Genomic DNA, 22,001 nt, shown 5'->3' with positions numbered 1-22,001 from the left:
ATACTTTCCGTAGCCAATGTACATTTTGTTTCTAAGGTAATGTGTCTACCTGGACAGGATAAAGTCATTTATAACTCATGTTTCCATAATCATACCTCATGTCATGCCAGAGTTGAGAATGTGCACACGATACATGACTTGGTGACTCCAATAAGCTCGAACAAAATTTGTTTCCAAGTTATATCAGAAAATGAAGTTGTTTCTGCATTCTTCTCATCTTGTGTACATGCTGAAAATCTGACAATAGGTTTATATTATATTCAGGGAAATGTGAAAATATCTCCAAGTAGGTAGGAAGTATTAATATTACATCAATAGGGACAAGAAATCTGAAAAATCCTTTCAATACAGTTCAATTTGTGCCAAATAAATAATTTTCCTTGGGATATGTGGACAAATGAGATAAATAAAGACAAAGGTTTGTTAACAAAACAACTAAAAGAAGCTGAAATTTGTATTTGGACATGAGCAAGGTCATTTAGATGATATTGAACATGAGTGGACAAGTATGTCAGGCTCATCTTGGTGGAAAAATCTAGGAAGATCAGTAACTAGTTGGTCACAGTCTTCAGCAAAAATGGCTGCAGGAAGTGTATTAACAAATCCAATCATAACCATATTTATTTGGATCTTGCTGTGTATTGTTAATCAGATTTTTATCATGTGTAAAATTAAGAAAATATATAAAAAAATAAAGACAGAAATGAAAAAGGAAGATGATATTTTAAGAGAAATGTTAAAAAGAAAAAATATAACTTTTTTAGTGAATTTTTATTTTTAATTCAGAAGTTTTTGGGAACTCAGATGACATTCAATACAGGTGTCGATACAAGGTTTTCAGAATAAAGAATGAATGTGATACGAATGGTGAGAGAATGAGTTTAGGATTGATTATGATATTTTTTAAATCATAATCGGGGGGACTGTAAAATATTAATTTCTTATGATAGAAAAATATATATACATAAGCTTTAACATGCTTAGGCTCTAACCATGCTTAGATTCAAATACAGAGAAAGAATGTGCAGTTATTCTGGGACCTTGGTAGAAACCTGTTCAGTTTGTCAAACCTATAGGACTCTTGTCTATATGGGTTATTTGGGTATAACTAATGATCCTTAAAGGTCATTAGCCATATGTTTAAAATATACCAACATGAGGTGATGTGCACGTAGCCAAAATGCATATGTCACAAGCTACTAGTTTTGTTCTAATATGGTAGAAGCTACTAATATATCAGCAAGTCGCCATATTGGGTTATGAAACTGTAAAAATATTCTCCAATGTATGTCTATGAGGCGAGATGGTATATAAGCAGAGCCAGACATGAATGGGGGAGATCACTCATTCCTCGAGTATCTCCAACACTGATCATGCTTCCATACTGGATACGTAAGAACCTATAATTGTTTCCTTTCTCTCTTCTAACCTGATTCTTCTTTTTGCGTGCTATGAACTATATTTCTTCATTTTTGTAATCACTTTTGAATGAACATTAAATAAGCTTTTGTTTTATCCACACAATTCAAGATTGTTTTCCTCTCTATTCTCACCGTACCCTCACCTAAAGTAAGGAAGTGTTAGTTTTCCTAACACCAACCAACAACCTTTTCACACTGCTCTGGCTTCAAGAGTGGTATTACGCGGCCCCCTAGAAATTGGGACAGGAAGGTAGTTTGACATGATGTGGGTGCCTGTTGTGCTCCCTCAGCAGGAGCAGTTTCATGTTGCCCACGGCCTCGGCGTGCATGTCCACTTCCCCCTCCCTTGTCACGCGCCTTGCCCATTTTAAATGGAGTTTAATATTTGTCACGTTGCCAAAAATGTCTGTATTATTATCGCAGTAATATAGGATCACGTCTGACCTGGGAGTCATGCTTCCAGGGGTCTTCCCCATGCTGTTCCCATGTCTTTTCAGCACTGTATGGATGTGTCTGATGATGTGTCACACACCACATGGCCAGATAAGGTTGTAAAATGTTATTTACTGGTGAATGTATTTTTCACAGTTGAAAGCAATGCAAAAGTGCAAAAATGCATCAAAAACGCTGTGTGTGAACATAGCCGAAGGTGTGGAGGAGTATTTTTGTTTTTGGTTATTTATTTTGCCTTATATACAAGTCATTAACGTGGAAAGGATGTTCCTTAACATATTTCCCAGGAAAATCCCTTTTTGTTTCATTTTTGTATGTTTTATTGTGAGTCCGTAAAAGTGGCGTAATACTCTGACAACGTTGTTGACAGCAGTGAGCGGCTCTGCTACATCCACACTGTAAACCCCTCCTGACCCCACACATAAACTTCAGCTCATCCAGTACAGCAGAGTCCTGCATCAACTGAGGCCCCTGATCATGTGACCCCTGACTCCTCCCCTCCTGTGACCTCATCACAGCTCCTGTGCGCACAGAACAGCCATATACTTGGTGGCGGCTCTGCAGGTGGAGGTATGTGGAGATCCCCCATTACTGGGCGCAGGGGGCATTAACCCCTTCAGCACGGAGACTCTTTTGGGGTCTTGTGTTGCCCCTTTATAAGAATCATAAGGTTTTGTTCTGTTTCCTGTAATAGATACATACGACCCAACTATGGAGACAGGAAGGGAGGAAACATATTGTTCTCATAGTACAGGGCCCCTTTCTTGGCCCCACAGTGTAATGCCCCCATTATGCCCCTTATGCAAGATGTATGATGCCCCCACACAGTGTAATGCCCCCATTATGCCCCTTATGCAGTATGTATGATGCCCCCACACAGTGTAATGCCCCCATTATGCCCCTTATGCAGTATGTATGATGCCCCCACACAGTGTAATGCCCCCATTATGCCCCTTATGCAGTATGTATGATGCCCCCACACAGTGTAATGCCCCCATTATGCCCCTTATGCAGTATGTATGATGCCCCCACACAGTGTAATGCCCCCATTATGCCCCTTTTGCAGGATGTATGATGCCCCACACAGTGTAATGCCCCCATTATGCCCCTTATGCAGGATGTATGATGCCCCACAGTGTAATGCCCCTTATGCAGTATATATGATGCCCCCACATAGTATAATGTTCCTACAGTACCGCCTGAGGTAATGCAGTTGGAATAAGTTCTCTGGAATTTGTTTTCCCTTTGCCTGCTCCCCTACATGCATACCCTAGAGCATGTATACATGCATGAAGGGGAGCAGGCTTTACTAGATATTGAGGCTTTGTACAGTAACATCCCACATGAGGATGGTATCAGAGGAGTAAGACATTTCTTGAAATCGAGATCAATAGAGTGTAGCAGACATAATGACTTCATGGAGGATCTTTTTAAATTCACTCTTACTCATAACTTCTTTCTTTTTGACAGGAAGTACTTCACCAGCTCAGGGGTACTGCGATGGGGAGCCTCTGTGCCCCATCATATGCTAATCTAGTTTTGAGCTGATGGGAGGAAACCACAATATTCAGGGATGATTATAAGTGGTGGAATCCATATATTGGGGTATGGTATAGATATATTCAGGACAATTTTATCATCTGGTCAGAGAGGAGTGAACAATTTCTTGAATTTGTCAGGGAAATCAACATCAATAGAGTGGGCCTGAGATTTATATCAGAGGTTAATTATAACCAGTTGACTTTCCTGGATGTACTAATCAAGAATGAATGGGATGGGACCCTAGGGACACTCATCTACCATAAACCTACAAGCACTAATAAACTATTGAAGTGGGATAGTCATCACCCCATCCCCCTAAAAAAAGGAATACCCAAGGGCCAATTTTTACAGTTGAGAAGGAACTGTTCTAATGTCACAGATTTTAACCCCTTAATAACATTTGACGTACTAATACGCGTCTGTGCCCTGGGACTTAAGAGCCAGACCCGTATTAGTACGTCATGGCGATCGCGCGCGCACACAGGCTGTGCGGGCGCGATCGCCGCCGGGTGTCAGCTGATTGTCACAGCTGACACCCGGTACTATGTGCAGGGAGCGGTCCTGCACCGCTCCCAGCACATTAACCCCCGCTATGCTGCGATCGAAGTCGATCGAAATCGATCGCGGCATTGCGGGGGCAAGGGGAGGTGATCGGCGATACTCACCTCCTCTTCCGGCTTCCAGCGCAGACTGCAGCTGCTTCCCGGGTGTTGCCATGACGACCCGATGTCATCATGACAACATCCGGGTCACCAGAGAGCAGGAAGATTGCTTGGACATGCGCAGTGCATCTCCAAGCAATCTTAACACTGTGCACTTCTGACAGCCTGCATGGCATAGGGATGGTGCTCCATTCCTATGCCATGCAGGCGATCAGAAAAAAAAAAGTGAAAGTCCCAGAGTGGGACAAAGTAATAAGGTGTACAAACTGTCTGAAAGTGGAAAAAAAAAAAAAAAATGTGGAAAAATATTATAAAAAAATAAAAAAAATAATACACCAAAAATAAAAATATAATGTACCCATCAATAAATATTATTATAAAAAAAATAAAAAAAAAACAATAAAAGTACACATATTTGGTATCGCCGCGTCCGGAACAGCCTGACCTATAAAACTGTCCCACTAGTTAACCCCTTCAGTGAACACGGTAAAAAAAAAAAAAAAAAACGCAACAAAAAACAATGCTTTATCACCATACCGCCAAACAAAAAGTGGAATAACATGCGATCAAAAAGACGCATATAAATAAAAATGATACCGCTGAAAACGTCATCTCGTCCCACAAAAAACAAGCCGCCATACAGCTCCATCAGCCGAAAAATAAAAAAGTTTCAGCTCTCAGAATAAAGCGATGCTAAAAAATATTTTTTTCTATAAAATAGCTTTTATTGTGTATAAGCGCCAAAACATAGAAAAATTATACAAATGTGGTACCGCTGTAAACGTACTGACCCGAAGAATAAAGCTACCTCATCAATTTTACCACACGCGGAACAGAATAAAAAAAAAAAAAACAATTCCTGAATTGTTGGTTTTTGTTTATTCTGCCTCCCAAAAATCGGAATAGAAAGCGATCAAAAAATGTCACGTGCCTGAAAATGGCACCAATAACAACGTCAAGTCATCCCGCAAAAAACGAGCCGTCACATGACTGTCTGCCAAAATCTGGAAAAATTATAGCTCTCAAAATATGGCGATGCAAACTAGATTTTACAAAAAATGCGTCTTTTAGTGTGTGACAGCTGTCAGTCATAAAAACCCCATATGATTCTGGCATTGCTGTAATCACACCGACCCGAAGAATAAAGTCGTCTAATCACTTATACCGCACAAGGAACGGCGTCAAAAATAAACTCTTGGGTTAGGATTGGGCTAGGGTTAGGGCTGGGTTTGGGGCTAGGGATGTGCTGGGGCTAGGGTTGTGCTGGGGCTAGGGTTGTGCTGGGGCTAGGGTTGTGCTAGGGCTAGGGTTGTGCTAGGGCTAGGGTTGTGCTAGGGCTAGGGCTGGGGTTGGGATTTTTTTCAAAAGTAAGAAAAAAAGATGACGATATGGTGACTAGTGTTGAGAGCAAGTGCTCGCTACTTGAGTTTGCATCGGGTGCTCTGGTATGCATTGAGTATCGTGGGTATTTGAGTGACATGCTCGAGTCTCTGCCCCATATGCTTCGCGGCCAAAAAACTTTACGGGGATTGCCTGCCATGCACGAGCGATCCCCGCATGTTTTTTTTTGGGTGCCTAATAACCGTGAAACATGCGGAGCAGGGACTCGAGCATGTCACTCAAGCACACGCTGTACATGGTGCATACCTGAGTACCCGATGCAAACTCAAGTAGCGAGCACTTGCGCTCAAGAATAATGACAACTTATTCAATATGATGACCTAATGTAAACAAATTCTGTGCCGTACCTCTGGGTTCAAAATGTTCACTATACACCTTAATAAAATCCTTGAGGGGTATAGTTTCGAAAATGGGGACACTTGTGGGGGAGCTCCACTGTTTAGGCACATCACGGGCTCTCCAAACGCGACATGGTGTCCGCTAACAAATTGAATGGAAAATCGGCTCAAATTGTTAGCGGACGCCATGTTGCGTTTGGAGAGCCCCTGTGTGCCCAAACATTGGAGCTCCCCCACAAGTGACCCCATTTTGGAAACTAGACCCCCCAAGGCACCTATCTAGATGCATAGTAAGCACTTGGAACCCCCAGGTGCTTCACAAATTGATTCGTAAAAATGAAAAAGTGAAAAAAAAAACACTTTTTCATTTTTATGAATCAATTTGTGAAGCACCTGGGGTTCCAAGTGCTCACTATGCATCTAGAAAGGTGCCTTGGGGGGTCTAGTTTCCAAAATGGGGTCACTTGTGGGGGAGCTCCAATGTTTGGGCACACAGGGACTCTCTAAATGCAACATGGTATCCGCTAACAAATTGAATGGAAAATCGGCTCAAATTGTTAGCGGACACCACATTGCGTTTGGAGAGCCCCTCTGTGCCCAAACTTTGGAGCTCCCCCACAAGTGACCCCATTTTGGAAACTAGACCCCCCAAGGCACCTATCTAGATGCATAGTAAGCACTTGGAACCCCCCGGTGCTTCACAAATTGATTCGTAAAAATGAAAAAGTGAAAAAAAAAACACTTTTTCATTTTTATGAATCAATTTGTGAAGCATCTGGAGTTCCAAGTGCTCACTATGCATCTAGAAAGGTGCCTTGGGGGGTCTAGTTTCCAAAATGGGGTCACTTGTGGGGGAACTCCAATGTTTGGGCACACAGGGACTCTCCAAATGCAACATGATATCCGCTAACAAATTGTCGGCTCAAATTGTTAGCGGATATCATGTTGCATTTGGAGAGTCCCTGTGTGCCCAAACATTGGAGCTCCCCCACAAGTGACCCCATTTTGGAAACTAGACCCCCCCAAGGCACCTATCTAGATGCATAGTGAGCACTTGGAACCCCAGGTGCTTCACAAATTGATTCATAAAAATGAAAAAGTGTTTTTTTTTTCACTTTTTCATTATTACGAATCAATTTGTGAAGCACCTGGGGGTTCCAAGTGCTCACTATGCATCTAGAAAGGTGCCTTGGGGGGTTTAGTTTCCAAAATGGGGTCACATGTGGGGGAGCTCCAAAGTTTGGGCACAGAGGGGCTCTCCAAATGCAATGTGGTGTCCGCTAACAATTTGAGCCGATTTTCCATTCAATTTGTTAGCGGATACCATGTTGCATTTAGACAGTCCCTGTGTGCCCAAACATTGGAGCTCCCCCACAAGTGACCCCATTTTGGAAACTAGACCCCCCAAGGCACCTATCTAGATGCATAGTGAGCACTTGGAACCCCTAGGTGCTTCACAAATTGATTCGTAAAAATGAAAAAGTGTTTTTTTTTTCACTTTTTCATTTTTACGAATCAATTTGTGAAGCACCTGGGGGTTCCAAGTGCTCACTATGCATCTAGAAAGGTGCCTTGGGGGGTCTAGTTTCCAAAATGGGGTCACTTGTGGGGGAGCTCCAAAGTTTGGGCACACAGGGGCTCTCCAAACAGAACATGGTGTCCGCTAATTATTCAAGCAAATTTTACAATCAAAAAGTCAAATGGCGCTCCTTCCCTTCCGAGCCCTGCCGTGCGCCCAAACAGTGTTTGTTCCCCAAATATTGGGTATCTGCGTGCCCAGGGGAAATTGCACAACAAATTTTGGGGTCCATTTTTTCTTGTTACCCCTGTGAAAATAAAAAAAATTGGGTCTAAAGTAACATTTTTGTGAAAAAAGTTAAATGTTCATTTTTTTCTTCCACATTCAAAAAATTCCTGTGAAGCACCTGAAGGGTTAATAAAGTTCTTGAATGTGGTTTTGAGCACCTTGAGGGGTGCAGTTTTTAGAATGGTGTCACTTTTGGGTATTTTCTGTCATAAAGACCTCTCAAAGTGACTTCAAATGTGATGTGGTCCCTAAAAAAATGGTTTTATAAATTTTGTTGGAAAAATGAGAAATCGCTGGTCAACTTTTAACCCTTATAGCTCCCTAACAAAAAAAAATTTGGGTTCCAAAATTGTGCTGATGTAAAGTAGACATGTGGGAAATGTTATTTATTAACTCTTTTGTGTGACATATCGCTCTGATTTCAGGGCTTAAAAATTCAAATTTTGAAAATCGCTAAATTTTCAAAATTTTCGCCAAATTTCCGTTTTTTTCACAAATAAACGCAAGTGATATCGAAGAAATTTTTCCACAATCATGAAGTACAATATGTCACGAAAAAACAATCTCAGAATCAGGGGGGTCCGTTGAAGCGTTCCAGAGTAATTACCTCATAAAGTGACAGCGGTCAGAATTGTAAAAATTGGCCCGGTCATTAACGTGCAAACCACCCGCGGGGCTTAAGGGGTTAATATACAGGCAATAGACATGAACACCAGATTCAGAGAAAAAGGTACCCACAGTACATTTTGAATTTCACACAGTTGTTTGCAGAAAAACGGGAGAGACAGATACTCCTCCATACCTAACCAAGACACCAAGAAAAATATGGGATAACACAAGTAATAGGAACTTGTGACAATCAGTGACCGTATCTTTAATATCCTCAGAAAACACTGGGATATACTTGTGGTGGACCCGGACCTGAGGGTGCTGTGGGATCTACTCCCACAATAACTTTCAGAAAGGGTCGTTCAATTAGGGACCGTTTAGTGCATAGTTTCTATAAAAAACCTGCACCCAAGGGGACATGGCTAGATAGAAGAGTTTGCGGTTTCTTTATATGTGGAGAACGTTGTACATGTAATTGGATGAGACCATGTAAATCTTTCTCGAGTTCCTCCTTTTTCTAGAAGGATTATTCCAACTGTAATACCTCAGTACTTGTATATATGGCCACATGCACCTGCCCCCTAGATTATGTATGCACGACCAAGAGTTAGTTAGTTAGGAGGGTGGGGGAGAGGAGCATTTGCGCGATACTCGCCATGATCAGGACATCTCATTAACGAGACACATGAACAGTGTACATCAATGTGAAACCGGAGACATCTCCTTTTGTATCATGGAGATGGTTAAACCCAATGTGAGAGGAGGTGATCACAATAGATATATCCTCAAAAAGGAAAGTGAGTGGATTTTTAGACTGGATTCACTGGCCACTAAGGGACTCAATGAGCAAATTTCCTATGCCTGTTTTGTATGAATACAGCCCCATTCTGGATTACAGTTTTGGATTTTATACTCTACCGATTGCTACTCAGTTCCCTGTGAATGAGGTTCACATATTGTTTTACTTCATCGAGAGATCTGAGCTTTTATATCAGAATTATTTCTTATCAGTTATATCCCACTTATACTATTTAGTAACTAACAAGTGTGGTGTTCCTTGTGTATCTCTAATTATGCAATAGGGGTCAAATTTGGCCATTTAGGAATATTTTGTGGGCCACCATCCCATATTTTATGAAGTGATAAAGTAGATCTACATGCCTATTGCATGATGGGAGGATGGGAGGATGTGCAATACTTGTTTTTAGTCTCCCATGATGATCTCAGAGAGAGGACTTTTCTATATTGCTGGAACGCAATCCAAATTCATTATGCACTCCAGCATGGAACTCATGCACAGTCATACATAGGAGACTGTAATGCTCTCCGGCATAGAATACACACATCCAGGCGTGCGCAATCGCTGACAATGACCCTAGATGCGCTCTGGCATGGAGTGCATAACTACGGGCATGCACAGTCACGGGTATGAGTGGCGCGGAGGCAATCAGTTTATCTGGCGTTTCAGTATAAAGCACGTCACTTCCGGACATGCACACTAGGGGATGGACATTATCGAACCTCTAGTGCATGAGAAGTAGCGCAGGCGCAGTACATTATTGTAGACAGACTCCATTCTATATATCCTATGACCACTCACCTCTAGGAATGGGAATGAGCCTCCTAGTCTGGGAGGGGTTTTGGATGAAGTGGGATATTTAAACATGGACTCCTGGCTATTAGGCACACTATGCTGAACATCATGAATTATCATCCCTGTATCAAGCCTCCTGATGAACCTGTTGGATAAACGCATTGAGGCGGATTATTGGAACATTCTCTGATGAGTACCATACCCTTTCCTTTATATATACCTTGAGACATATCTGATCCTACTTAATGTATCAGTGTATTTTTTTGATATATATATCAGAGTTAACCAGGGAGTCTGACGGACAGCCATCAGTGAGCAGAGGCGCAATTGTCATTCCTTAGTGTGCCAACCTCCGCGGTTGGGCAGTATCAGCTTTGTTTAGGTAGGGGATCGGGTAAGGTAGTGACTGTATCAATTATTCAGCAGCATCATTGCTTACATCTGTTTATATACATCCACAACAAGCCATCGGGCTCCCTCTCATTCCCCATCATCACAGTTTCAGCGACATCCACATTCCCATGACGGTGATACCATTGAATAGAATAGTGAATCAGGAGTTGAAAGCTCCCTAATCCACCATTCAGCCTGCGCCTGTGAGTCTGAGACTCCGTGCATTGCAGGCACAATGACGTCACTACATCACGGCTGTAGTGTGGGGACTCTGTTTGACCAAGGTTTCTGACCTTAATTAGCCGTTGTGTTTTTGCTGCCAAGAGATGCAGAAACGTTGCCGAAATTTCTGCACCAAATACTCATTGTGCGCACATACCTTAGGGTTATGGCTTGTTCACTATCATCATAAGGAAAGGCCAGGTGATGGAAATTTCCCAGATTTATAAAAACCTCCTCTAACCTTGTGCCAAAAAAACGCAGCCATGGATTCTTCTAAGCAGCTGCCGAGCACTCTGAAAATTAAAATGGTGGAGGCCACAAAGCAGGAGAAGGCAATAAGAAGATAGCAAAGAATTTTCAAGTTGCCCTTTGTTGCAGGGTGGTATTCCATATATTAATTATTAATGCCAGCCTTGACTGTCAATAACCAATATCCGGCTAATACCTCACATGTTACGTACTCTGATTCCCTTGCTATAAACTATACTGAATGGCGACTAACTGAGATGAAACCGTGTACCAATGAAAGATATTTATTACACACAAGTCTTCAGTTATTATACTACTAATTACCACACTATCACAGTACACAATAATAATATATAATTAGCCCCACAGTAACCTAATTATACTTCCCACCCACTTACCTAAAAACATACATACATTAATAACAGTCCACCGCCCATCACTAACTATCCCTACAGAGAACAAGGGGTTAATAGCAGCGATATTTAGCCGAGTCCAGGTACTGTGAGGCTGAAGATCCTGCTTGAGGATGACCACAGTTGCTTGATAGTAGGAGAGGGGGTGCTGCAGCCAGAAGGAACGCTGGGGTCGTGTGGGGTGAAGAGAGGCAGAAGATCATAGTCATGAAAATACAGAAAAATCTTTAAATGAGAAGGTGTGTCCAAACTTTTGGTCTGTACTGTACATGATAGTATGCAAATACACATACAGTGCCTACAAGTAGTATTCAACCCCCTGCAGATTTAGCTGGTTTGATAAGATGCAAATAAGTTAGAGCCTTCAAACTGCAAATGAGAGTAGGTTTTATGAACAGAAGCATAAATCTTACAAACCAAAAAGTTATGTTGCTCAGTTGAATTTTATTAAATTTTAAACATAAAAGTGTGGGTCAATTATTATTCAACCCCTATGTTTAATATTTTGTGGAATAACCCTTGTTTGCAATTACAGCTAATAATCGTCTTTTATAAGACCTGATCAGGCCGGCACAGGTCTGTGGAGTTATCTTGGCCCACTCCTCCATGCAGATCTTCTCCAAGTTATCTAGGTTCTTTGGGTGTCTCATGTGGACTTTATTCTTGAGCTCCTTCCACAAGTTTTCAATTGGGTTAAGGTCAGGAGACTGACTAGGCCACTCCAACACCTTGACTTTTTCCCTATTGAACCAGGCCTTGGTTTTCTTGGCTAAGTGCTTTGAGTCGTTGTCTTGTTGGAAGATGAAATTACGACCCATCTTAAGATCCTTGATGGAGGAGCGGAGGTTCTTGGCCAAAATCTCCAGGTAGGCCGTGCTATCCATCTTCCCATGGATGCGGACCAGATGGCCAGGCCCCTTGGCAGAGAAACAGCCCCACAGCATGATGCTGCCACCACCATGCTTGACTGTAGGGATGGTATTCTTGGGGTCGTATGCAGTGCCATCCAGTCTCCAAACGTCACGTGTGTGGTTGGCACCAAAGATCTCAATCTTGGTCTCATCAGACCATAGAACCTTGAACCAGTCTGTCTCAGAGTCTTCCAAGTGATCATGAGCAAACTGTAGACGAGCCTTGACATGACGCTTTGAAAGTAAAGGTACCTTACGGGCTCGTCTGGAACGGAGACCATTGCGGTGGAGTACGTTACTTATGGTATTGACTGAAACCAATGTCCCCACTGCCATGAGATCTTCCCGGAGCTCCTTCCTTGTTGTCCTTGGGTTAGCCTTCACTCTTCGGACAAGCCTGGCCTCGGCACGGTAGGACACTTTCAAAGGCTGTCCTGGCCGTGGAAGGCTAACAGTAGTTCCATAAGCCTTCCACTTACGGATGATGCTCCCAACAGTGGAGACAGGTAGGCCCAACTCCTTGGAAAGGGTTTTGTACCCCTTGCCAGCCTTGTGACCCTCCACGATCTTGTCTCTGATGGCCTTGGAATGCTCCTTTGTCTTTCCCATGTTGACCATGTCTGAGTGCTGTTCACAAGTTTGGGGAGGGTCTTAAATAGTCAGAAAAGGCTGGCAAAAGAGATCTTTAATCCACACATGTGAAGCTCATTATTCTTGGTGCCTGAACTACTTCTTAATACTTTAGGGGGACCAAACAGAATTCTTGTGGTTTGAGGGGTTGAATAATAAATGACACTCTGAATTAACTTTTTACGTTTTAAAAAAACAAACAAAAAAAAAACAAAAACAAAATTTGCTGCAGTGCATTTCCCACTTCCAGGCTGATCTACAGTACAAATGTCACAATGCCAAGTTAATTCCGCATGTGTCAACCAGCTAAATCTGCAGGGGGTTGAATACTACTTGTAGGCACTGTATATGCATACATATTTTAGTACAATTCCCTTTATACTCTTTCCTCAGTTCGAAATGTAATTAAGAAATTGCAGTTAACAGCAATATGCAAATTGCCTCTTCAGATAAAAAGAGGAGTTGTACTCTATAGCGCCACCTATTGGAAGCAGCAATCCTACAAGTCACAATCAACCCTTTAACGAGTCGTGCAATATGACTTAGGATAAAAGCCAAATCAAAATCTCAATTTGCAGACACGGCGTTTCGGGCTGTTGGCCCTCGTCAGTATGAGAACTGATTTGGCTAGGTGAGAGGCTCTGGACTGAGGTCTAAGTGGTAACTTTTTTCCTTATGGAGAGTGACACACCAGCTCTGTCACGTTAAGTTAACAGCAAGGGAGACAAAGCTAAATTTCAGTGAGAGCTGCTCGTAGGATTGCTGGAGAGGCAAATCAGAAACCCCCCTTGACTGCAAAAGACCTTCAGAAAGATTTAGCAGACTCTTTAGTTGTTGCACATTTTCAGGGACACCTGCACAAATATGGCCTCATGAAAGAGTCATCAGAAGAAAACCTCTCCTGCGTCCTCACCATAAAATTTAGTGTCAGAAATATGCAAAAGAACATCTAAATAAGCCTGATGCATTTTGGAAACATGTTCTATGGATTGATGAGGTTAAAATAAAACTCTTTGGCCACAATGATCAAAGGTATGTGTGGAGAAAAAAAGGGCACAGAATTTCAAGAAAAGAACATCTTGCCAACCATTAAGCATGGGAGTGGATCAATCATGCTTTAGGGTTGTGTTGCAGCCAATGGCACGGAATCATTTCACGGGTAGAGAGAAGAATGGATTCAATGAAGTTTCAACAAATTCTTGATGCACATATAACACCATCTTTAAAAAATCTGAAGTTGAAAAGAGGATGGCTTCTTAAAATGGATAATGGATTCTAAACACACTTCAAAATCCACAATAGACAACCTCAAAGGCACCAGATGAAGGTTTTACAATAGCCCTCACAGTTCTCTGATCTGAACATCATTGAAAATCTGTGGCTAGACATCAAAATAGCAGTGAAGGCAAGACGACCCAGAAATCTCACAGAACTGGAAGAATTTTCCAAGGAAGAATGGATGAAAATCCCTCAAACAAGAATTTAAAAACTCTTGTCTGGCTACAAAAAGCGTTTACAAGCTGTGATACTTGCAAAAGGTGGTGCTACTAGGTACTAACCAATCAGGGTGTCCAAACTTTTGCATCGGCCCATTTTCCGTTTTGTAATTTTGACCATGGGTGTTTAAACCTTTACATGCCACTGTGAGTAAAGGGAATTACGTTAAGGAAGGATTCCTTATCTTAGACGAACAGGATTTAAACAAACAGTTGTCTATACTAGAGAGGAAGCTACAGTGTCGCATAACTGGGACATCTGTTCTCCTAAGAAGAGCTGAAGATGCAGTGCCACAGCAATGAGTGTGTGGCCCTCATCGAATGGACTTTGAAAGTACTAGTGTGGAGTCGTACTGATGCACCTCAGCCAGTGAGGTCCTCACAAATCAACTGGGAGCTCTGAGTTGCCCTGAGGGGCTGTAACGACACATCTCAACCTGTATGGTCCTCACAGGGATGATGGACCTTCTCAAAATGGCTTGCTGGACTGTTGTAGCTTTTAACAAAAGTTGTGTACCGCCACATGTAACCATAAAGTTCTTGACTCTGCATAATGCAGGAGAAACATTCATAAAGTGTTGTGCCTGCTATCTGATATACTGTATATACTTGTCATCAAGTTCTTGTTAAGTAAAGTTTATTTTTGGACTTTGGTATCCTTCATTTATCTCCATACCATCTGGACTGGGCCTGCCAAGTACAGTGGCAGCATACGGTCTTCAGAGTTGGGAAATGTGACTCTACCAAATTAAAGTCTGTGATGCAACGTGGCATTGATGGGTGGAACAAGACATGATGTCCCAGATGTGCTCGATTGGATTCAGCTCTGGGGAATGGACAGGCCATTCCAAAGCATCAGTGCCTTCATCATGCAGGAACTGCTGACACACTTCAGCCACACGAGGCCTAGCATTGTCATGCATCAGAAGGAACACAGGGCCCATTGCACCTGAATACGGTTTCACAATGGATCTGAGGATCTCATCCCAGGACCTAATGGCAGTCAGGGTACCTCTGGCTAGCACATGGAGGGCTGTGCGGCCCTCCAAAGAAATGCCACCCCACACCATTACTGACCCACTGCCAGACCGATCGTGCTGGAGAACGTTCTCCACAGCATCTCCAGACTCTGTCACATGTGCGCAGTGTGAACCTGCTCTCATCCGTGAAGAACACAGGGCGCCAATGTGGAATCTGCCAATCTTGGTGTTCTCTTGCAAATGCCAATGACCCTTCACCATGGTGTACTGTAAGCGCAACACGCACTTGTGGACTTCGAGCCTTCATATATCCTCATGGAATCTGTTTCTGACAGTTTGAGCTGACAAATAAATGTTAGTGGCCTGTTGGAGGTCATTTTGCAGGGATCTTGCACTGCTCCTCCTGTTCCTCCTTGCACAAAGGAGGAGGTAGCGGTCCTGATGCTGGGTTGTTGCCCTCCTAAGGCCCCCTCCACATCTCCTGGTGTACTGACCTGTCTCCTGGTACAGTATATGCTCCATGCTTTGGACACTGTGCTGACACACAGTTACCCTTCTTGCCACAGCTCTCATTGATGTGCCATCCTGGATGAGCTGCACTACATGAGCAACTTCTGTGGGTTGTAGACACCGCCTCATGCTACTGTACCTCTAGGGGTGAGAGCAATGATAAAATGCAAAAGTGACCCAAACAACCAAAAAGGATGAGAACAGAGAAATGTTCTGCAGAACCACTCCTTTATAGGGGGTGTCTTGCTAATTGACTATCATTTCTACCTGCTGTATTTTCCATTTACACAACAGCAGGAGAAAATGATTCACAATCAGTGTTGCTTCATAACTGGACAGGTTGATTTCACAGAAGTGTAATTGACTTAGAGTTACATTGTGTTGTTTAAGTGTTCCCTTTATTTTTTGAGTATTGTACTTAACAGCCCCATACACGAGATAAGTGTTGGCTGAACGGTCATTTGGCAGATGGCTATTTTTCCCGACTCCCCCATACACACAAATATTCCAGCTTTCCTGTGTCTGTATGAGAGAGTCACCTCCAGACTCCTCTAGCGGAGGATTATCTACAGGAAAAACAAACAATTAGCCTCTAAAATTCATGATGCCAGATCCTTCTCTGCCCTGACATCATCTGTCGGGAGGTCCCCAAATACATTATATAGTCAGCCAACTCCCAATTCATTACTTCCATGCAACTCTAGTCTAATGTGTATGGGGGCTTTAAAATGTAACTCATTTGACGCTGCCTCTGGCCCGGCCTAATAGACTTTCGTACATTGCAGGCCCAGATATCATTATTAGACATTAGTATTGTAGGAACTAGGGAGCCCCATACTATTGAGCACTTGGGGGAGGAGGAGCATTCAGCCGAACTCTGTCAAACCTTCTGAGATGCCAAGTTTGCTTTTGACAGCAGCAATTGGTTAAACTGCCAGGGTTTATGTTGTAGCGGCACCTGTGCCATCCCTGCGGTGTACATCTATGTTCTGGTGCTCAAAGGAATTAATTATTTTAAAACAAATGTTTAACGTGTTAGAAAATAACAAAATGTGTCTTATGCTGTTTGCATGTTTTTTTCTTTTTATAACAATTGTTGGTGCCAATTTTCTTTTGAAACATTTTAATTTCTGCTTTTTTTCTGGTATTTTTCTTGTAATATAGGAAAGCCTAAGGCCAGAAATAAACCCCATAAAACACTGCACATGTAGACTTTGGTATCAAATAATTTCTGTCCGCAATATTTGTGTAAACAAAAAAGGTTTTATAAAAGCCTCAAACTCCTGTGTGTGAATTAGACATGAGATCTAACGAGATAGAAGATTAGTCTGGGGAAGACGGGAAACATTCATATAGACGGCCGGAGGTGATGTAGTCAGTGATGGACTCTGGCCAAATATGTTTCTGGAGCCGTAGAAGAAGATGAAGATGTCGTCCTCATCATGAAGTAGTTATTTCTCATGTCACGTGTAATGAATATCTCCTGCAGTATTGCTAATGCCGATTCCAATGTCGGTAAATGAGACGAGAATTAGCTTTATGGAAGATGAGTCTATGAGAAACGTATTCAGCTGCAGACTCCGAGGAAGAAACTGCTTGTTGGCTGTGTTCTAAAATATATAGGTTTTATTAGCAGATATAAAGAAAAAAACTAAATACTGTAAAATAATAAATCTCCTCATCTTTTCTCTAATTATCTCCAGTAATTGTATTATTACACAGGATTTTTATGATGTTACTTCTACTTATCTTCTTCTCATTCAGATCTCTACAATATTCGATCCGCTCAGTGACAGTCTTCTATATAAGAGAGTTTTCCTGATTTACCCATCAAAACTGGATATGGACAGAGACAAGATGGCGGAGAGGATATTACACCTCACCCTAGAGATCCTCTTTCGTCTTACTGGAGAGGTGAGAGATTCTGATGACGTCACATTACATCATTCTTATCTATGGGAATAACAGATGGACAGAACTGGAGAGGTGAGGACTCTGGAAATGTCTGGAGTGAGATTTATTAATGTGTCTCTCCATAACCAGGATTACACAGTAGTGAAGAAGACCTCTAGTGAGCGCTGTCAGGACCCTGTGTCTGAGGGATGGAGAAGACATCTGAGCCCAATCACAGGGCCTCCATCTCATCACCTGGTACATGAGGACATCAATGACCAGAAGATCCTAGAACTCACCTACAAGATGATTGAGCTGCTGACTGGAGAGGTGACACTGCTGGGAATGCTGGGACATTATACAGTAAAGCTATGAAGGGATCGCAGTGGTGACATTATCATTGTATGTGTCAGGTTCCTATAAGGTGTCAGGATGTCGCTGTCTATTTCTCCATGGAGGAGTGGGAGTATTTAGAGGGACACAAAGATGTCATGATGGAGGTTCCCCAGACCCTCACATCACCAGGTAATAGACAGGACTAAATACACACGGCCTATAATTATCTGTATGTAAAGAATGAATTCAGTCCCTGTATGTGTTTTCTCCAGTTCTATCCAGTAAGAGGACAATACCAGAGAGATGTCCCCGTCCTCTTCTTCCACATGACTGTAAGCAAGAAGATCCCAGTGTTCCTCAGGATCATCAGGTAGATGGAGAGAAGGTGTCATGAGATCTCCCCTATGATGTGTAGACGGCTGTGAAGGTCTTGTGCTCAGTCTTGTTTTATCCACCAGTATTATATGTTTTATATTTGTGTAATGAGAACGGTGGAGATGGCAGGATTAGAGCTGATCATAGATGGGACTTCTCCATCTGTCTGTGACTTTTACAATATTTGTTTCAGGGTGAAGATCTGATCCTTATTAATACTATAGAGACATATGTGAGGGGTGATGAGTGGTGTAAAGAGGAGATTCCTACATATGACTACCCAGGTGAGTAGTGACCACTAAATGCAGAGAAGTTACAGATTCTTCTCAGTCACCGGCTGTGGCTGCTTTATCGGTGGTGTAGTCCGGCCATATCACAATCGTGTGATCACCATTCTCCTCTAGATCACAACATTCTCCCCTACACAAAACTGTTAACCCCTTTCTGACGTTGTAAGTAAAAATACATCCCTGTTCCCTGGACTTTATGGACCAGGTACATATTATTACGACATGGCGATTGCACCCGCACACAGGCTGTACTAGCGCAATCGCCGCCCAGGTCAGCTGATTCTGACATCTGACACCCGGCACGCAGTGCCCGCACCGCTCCCGGCAGCACTTTAACCCCCTAAATGCTGCAATCGCTGTGATTGCAGCATTTAGCGAGTGAGCAGAGGGACAGCAGCGGGGTCCCGATCGTTGCCATGGTGACCCGATGTCGTCATGACAACATTCGGGTCACCAGCCCCAGCAAGTTAGTTTGATCATGCGCAGTGCATGATCAAAGTAACTTGTGTCTGCAGAGCTGACAGTTTAAAAGTTATAGCAGTGATCCTGCTCTGCTATACCTTATAACTGCGATCAGCCTGTTGTAAAAATATATTAAAAAATATATATTTTTCCAAGATATATTAAAAATAATATATGGAAAAAAAATAAACAATAAAAGCACACATATATGGTATTGCCGTGTCCGGAACAACCTGACCTATAAAATAAAGCTGTCCCACTAGTTAACCCCTTTAGTGAACACAGTAAAAGAAAAAAAAACTAAGCAAATAACGGTGCTTAATCATCATATTTCCAAACAAAAAGTGGAATAAAACGCGATAAAAAAGATGAATGTAAATAAAAATGGTACCGCTGAAAACGTCATCTTGTCCCGCAAAAAAGAAGCTGCCATACAGCTCCATCACACGAAAAATAAAAAAGTTACAGCTCTCAGAATAAAGTGATGGAAAAAAAAATAGTTTTTATTGTGTAACAGCGCCAAAACCTAAAAAAACAATATAAATGTAGTACGGCTGTAATTGTACTGACCCGAATAATAAACCGGCCTTATACATTTTTCCACACGCAGAACGACATAAAAAGAATACCAAAAAAACAATTCCTGAATTGTTGTTTTTTGTTTATTCCACCTCCCAAAAATCTGAGTAGAAAGCGATAAAAAAAAGTCACTTGCCCAAAATTAGTACCAATAAAAATGTCAACTTGTCCCGCAAAAAACAAGCCGTCACATGACTGTCGGCCGAACTATGGAAAAATTATAGCTCTCAAAATATGGCGATGCGAAAACTTTCTGTGCTGCTGAATGTGCTCATATGGTCCCTACAAGACCAGGTCCAGTCTTTCTGGCCAAACTTCACTTTTATGATCGATAACATTAAATGTGCAGTGAGGGCCAAGTGTGAATTTCTGTACAATAACAACAGAGTTTCCCTTTATCCTGACTTTTCAATTTCTTTTAAAACCGACTAACTTCAAACAGGATTGTGATAAACTATACAGAAAACATTACACCTGTGCCATGATATATCTCTAAGCTGTGCGTGGCTGATGGCTGTAATATACATTTATTCACTCCTGCAGGAGATGTGTTGGCTCCAGCCCTGGTTTCATGGATTCACTCCACGTCATAAATTCCATTATGTTTTCAATCCTAAGGAATTCAGATTACTGCACAATCTCTCCTGAAATGGGGGCGCTAATACTTTCTCTACTCTTCTGGTCAGGACTCGTAGTAGCTCCAATGGTCCACCACAAATGAGTGCAACTCCAGTTTAGTGTTGGATTTCTCCCTTCATACATATATTGTTGTTGAGGATGTAACATAGAATAAAAAAATGTCTTTTTTTATAGGTTTATTCTGTATGATAGTTTGATTGTGGTTGGATCGGCCTGCCTCACTTATGTGAGTCTGTAACTCCCTGGTAGTCTTTAAAAAAAGATCTCCATTACGTCTTCCCAATGCCTGAGATCTAAATTTAAGACACCTCATCTCTGCACTATTATAAAAAGTTCTCTTTCAATGTCTAATATTTCTTCTTGAAACTCATCTGACAGAAAATATTGGCCCTTATGATAGTTTAGATTGCCAAGAGCCACCGAGCCACATACTCCAATTACCCCAGAGAGGTTTCACCACTAGTTACTCATTTATTACTGATGGAGACTGCTGAGTTTGATCATTTCAGTAGATGTTATTGTCTGTAGTCAGTTTTTGACTACAGTAGTTACTGCCCAAATTTCTCTGATTTAACCCCTTCCTGCAGCCAGTTTTGTGATCCTAATCAGGCCCCATTTTTCAAATCTGACGTGTGTCACTTTATGTGGTGATAACTTTGAAATTCTTCTTAAAGGATAATAGGAAACAAATGGAACTTACAAATTATTTTCCTTGAATCCTACAATATCCTATATACGGTTGTACACTACTGTCTGGGCACATGGCAGGTTAAGAAGGGAAGGAGCGACATTTAGCTATTTGAATATAGATCTTGCTGAAATAGTTTGCAGACACAATGTCGCATGGTCACCTGGCAGCTCAAAAGATGACCACCACAAACAGGCTTGGTGCCATCTACTTCATTTTCCAGATCCCACGAATTGTCTTGTTCATCACCATTTAATCAATCTACATAGATCTTGACTTACACAGAGACCTCTAGGCTTGGGCCATGGTGTTACCTGCTGTTCTGTGGTGTGAGATGGCAAGAAGAATAGTCAGGTAGCCGGGTCAGAACCAGGAGGGCAGAGAAAATACAAAATCAGAAGACACAAGAGTAGTCAGTAAACGGGCCAGGGTCACAACAGGAAACAAATACACAAGCCGGGAGCTGAGCACAGAGGACTGATCCAGAGGAGAACAAGGCTGTATCTGGCAGCTTCCAGCAATATGCTTCCAGCTTTAGTAGGGTGCGGTGCTTTCCAAATGGCTGAAGCCGGGAGCAGATTACTCCAGCTGGACAGCACACACCCCCATACTACCAGACTGGATGGTACTACAGGTCCCAGGCTCCCTAATCTTACTGGCTGGACAGAGCCTGCGCCGCCCAGAGCTTCTGGTTCTGACGTCTCCTCCATCACCAGCGCCGCCTGCAGAATGAATAAGGCGACTCCTGGTGACAGAAGCAGACGTCACAGGAGTAGATCCCAGAGGAGATGGGACACTTCCTTTGCAGAAGCCCTAATGTGACCAAATTGCAGAAAACCAGAGCAGTAGAAATCACCATAAATTGACTCCATTTTGGAAATTCTAACCCTCAGTGGAATAATCTATAGAAGTAGGGAATATTTTGATTCCACATGCAAAAAAAGAAGAAAAGAGAGGCGGTCCTATGTATACCCAGTGATCTTTGAGGGGAGGAAAATGGAAATAGAAATGTACTAACCTTGTGTGGTTGCGCACCCCTGCACAACCACGGATTAAGGCTCCGGTGTGAACCGCACACCGCACGGGTCTCAGGCTGACCGGCTGACAG

The 22,001-nt window shown here is 42.3% G+C and overlaps 1 protein-coding gene across 1 annotated transcript in view; it reads left to right on the top strand.

Moving 5' to 3' along the window:
- Positions 1-2,360: 2,360 nt before the first annotated feature.
- The window catches only part of LOC141182577 (uncharacterized), a 70,465-nt gene continuing 50,824 nt past the window's right edge, over positions 2,361-22,001 (top strand). The window contains exons 1-6 of the mRNA XM_073660730.1: positions 2,361-2,444; positions 17,396-17,545; positions 17,675-17,854; positions 17,938-18,049; positions 18,133-18,230; positions 18,429-18,519. Of these exons, the coding sequence (XP_073516831.1) occupies positions 17,474-17,545; positions 17,675-17,854; positions 17,938-18,049; positions 18,133-18,230; positions 18,429-18,519 (553 nt within the window). The 5' untranslated portion in view covers positions 2,361-2,444; positions 17,396-17,473. The remainder of the gene's footprint in view (positions 2,445-17,395; positions 17,546-17,674; positions 17,855-17,937; positions 18,050-18,132; positions 18,231-18,428; positions 18,520-22,001) is intronic.

Source organism: Phyllobates terribilis, unplaced genomic scaffold, assembly GCF_046119375.1.
Source record: "Phyllobates terribilis strain yellow unplaced genomic scaffold, ASM4611937v1 Scaffold_35__1_contigs__length_13245226, whole genome shotgun sequence".
NCBI lineage: Eukaryota > Metazoa > Chordata > Amphibia > Anura > Dendrobatidae > Phyllobates > Phyllobates terribilis.
Note: the sequence above shows the minus strand (reverse complement) of the source record. Positions and strands in the feature narration are given on the sequence as shown.